The 2,500-nt window shown below is 54.0% G+C and overlaps 1 protein-coding gene across 5 annotated transcripts in view; it reads left to right on the top strand.

The window, feature by feature from the left end:
- LOC134341002 (cell adhesion molecule 1-like) overlaps nt 1-2,500 on the top strand; it is a 582,596-nt gene that overhangs the window by 433,895 nt on the left and 146,201 nt on the right. For all 5 annotated transcript variants that reach the window (XM_063038685.1, XM_063038687.1, XM_063038688.1 and 2 more), the window contains one exon: nt 1,816-1,953. In XM_063038685.1, coding sequence (XP_062894755.1) covers nt 1,816-1,953 — 138 coding nt within the window. The remainder of the gene's footprint in view (nt 1-1,815; nt 1,954-2,500) is intronic.

Consider the following 2,500-nt stretch of genomic DNA (forward strand, 5'->3'; position numbering starts at 1 on the left):
AAGAGGTAAGAAATCGGAGTGGGGATTTGAAGAAGAGTGGAATGGAGGGAAGGATGTTTTTACCAGAAGGAGAAGATGTATTTTGATTTTCTTGGCCACCACCCCACCCCAACCCCTCCCCACAAACCAGGGAATGGCTGTGCCAGGGGAGGGGGTAATATTCAGCCACGCCAACCCCTGGTGAACAGAAGGCGGTAACTACCCGCATGGCTTTGACATGACGGGTAACTTTGGCGACGTGCTCTTGTGCCCCCCGCCCCCACTTACCACCACCACCCCCGACATCAGTCCTTCTGGTGTCAGGGACCGAGGATGATGGGATACAAGACACGGAACATCATCGCCATAGCAACCGCAGGGAATTTACGGATTCCGCCGCTGCAGACAGCCGTAACCACCTTTCGTACGTGGCACTCATTTTCAGAGGAGAGTTATATTATCTGAGGTGTGATGGATGAAATTGTATTAATTGCCCGGTGTTCAATTGCACACCGCAGCGTGTTTCGGAGCACGTAGTGCTTGGCAGCAGCCTGAATCTCCTGCAGGAGCACGTCCATCACAGGTCAGAGGAGCCCGCACCAGAATCGGATTTATTATTGCTGACATATGTCAAGGAAATGTCAGAGACAACTCAAACGACTGTACTGTACCAGAAGACTTGGGCAATTGCTTAACTGATCATTACAGAATGTCTCTCTGCTGCTTCCCTCTCCCTCCCCCTTTTCCCAATCATGATTACCCCTTTCCCTTCCCCTTTTCTAACCATGATTCCCCCTCTCCCTTCCCCTTTTCCCAACCATGATTACCCCTCTCCCTTCCCCTTTTCCCAACCAGGATTCCCCTCTCCCTTCCCCTTTTCCTCAACCATGATTCCCCCTCTCCCTTCCCCTTTTCCCAACCATGATTCCCCCTCTCCCTTTCCCTTTCCCAACCATGATTCCCCTCTCCCTTCCCCTTTTCCCAACCATGATTCCCCCTCTCCCTTCCCCTTTTCCCAACCATGATTCCCCTCTCCCTTCCCCTTTTCCCAACCATGATTCCCCCTCTCCCTTTCCCTTTCCCAACCATGATTCCCCTCTCCCTTCCCCTTTTCCCAACCATGATTCCCCCTCTCCCTTCCCCTTTTCCCAACCATGATTCCCCTCTCCCTTCCCCTTTTCCCAACCAGGATTCCCCTCTCCCTTCCCCTTTTCCTCAACCATGATTCCCCCTCTCCCTTCCCCTTTTCCCAACCATGATTCCCCTCTCCCTTCCCCTTTTCCCAACCATGATTCCCTTCTCCCTTCCCCTTTTCCCAACCATGATTCCCCTCTCCATTCCCCTTTTTCTAACCATGATTCCCCCTCTCCCTTCCCTTTTCCCAACCATGATTCCCCTCTCCCTTCCCCATTTCCCAACCATGATTCCCCCTCTCCCTTCCCCTTTTCCCAACCATGATTCCCCTCTCCTTTCCCCTTTTCCCAACCATGATTCCCCCTCTCCCTTCCCCTTTTCCCAACCATGATTCCCCCTCTCCCTTCCCCTTTTCACAACCAGGATTCCCCTCTCCCTGCCCCACTTCCCACTCTCCGTCCACATTAGAGACCTGTATCAGAATCAGGTTAACATCACACACACATTGCATGAATTTTTTTTGTGTGGCAGTAATACAGTGGAATACCCCCGGGTCCTAAAGCTCGCCTCGACAAAAAAATGCTCTGTGCAATTCCTTTGCCCCCTGAGAGCGAAAGGTTGACGCCTCGGAGGGAGCATCGGTGGTAACTATCCATCTGCCTGCTCTTCGTCTAAAGCCCGTCTTCCTCTTCCCTCCGGCAGTCCCGCCCGAGACCCCGACCATCGATGCCGACAAGGACGTGGTGAACGAAGGGGAGGAGGTGGAGTTCACGTGCAGCACCAGCGGCAGCAAACCGGCTGCCGAGATTAAGTGGATGAAGGGGGACGAGGAGCTGCAAGGTTTGGGGCGCGCTCTCCGTTCGCCCGCTTCTGCCTAGCGTCGAGGCTGTGTGCCAGACACAGCTCGAACCGCCACCGATCCCTCATCCCTCCCTGCGTCCTCTATCCTGTGCTCCCTCCCCCAATCACGGCGGCAGAGAGGAGCTCCAACCGCCATCAAGTGAGGCTAAACGGTTCCCGTTTTACGTCAGAGAACGTATGCGGCATTCAACCTAAAATTCTTACTCTCCGCAGACAGCCACGGAACGAGAAAGGGAAAAAAAACCCAAAGAATGAATGAGAGAGAATGTCAGAAACCCAAGTCAACCCCCCCACCCCACGCACAAGCAACAGCAAAAACATCAAACCAACCCCCCACACCCCAGCACCCACCATGCAAGCGATAGCAAAGCCCCCCCCCCCAAAGAGACCCGTGATCTGGAGTCCATCAAAAAACTACTCTCTGTCCCAACACTTCGACGTCACAGACAGGGCTCTTTCTCTCGCTCTCTCTCACCAACGAGGGGGAGAGATATCACTCCTGCCACGGACAGGAGGGAAGGCCAGC

This window comes from Mobula hypostoma, chromosome X2, assembly GCF_963921235.1.
Source record: "Mobula hypostoma chromosome X2, sMobHyp1.1, whole genome shotgun sequence".
NCBI classification, from domain to species: Eukaryota; Metazoa; Chordata; class Chondrichthyes; order Myliobatiformes; family Myliobatidae; genus Mobula; species Mobula hypostoma.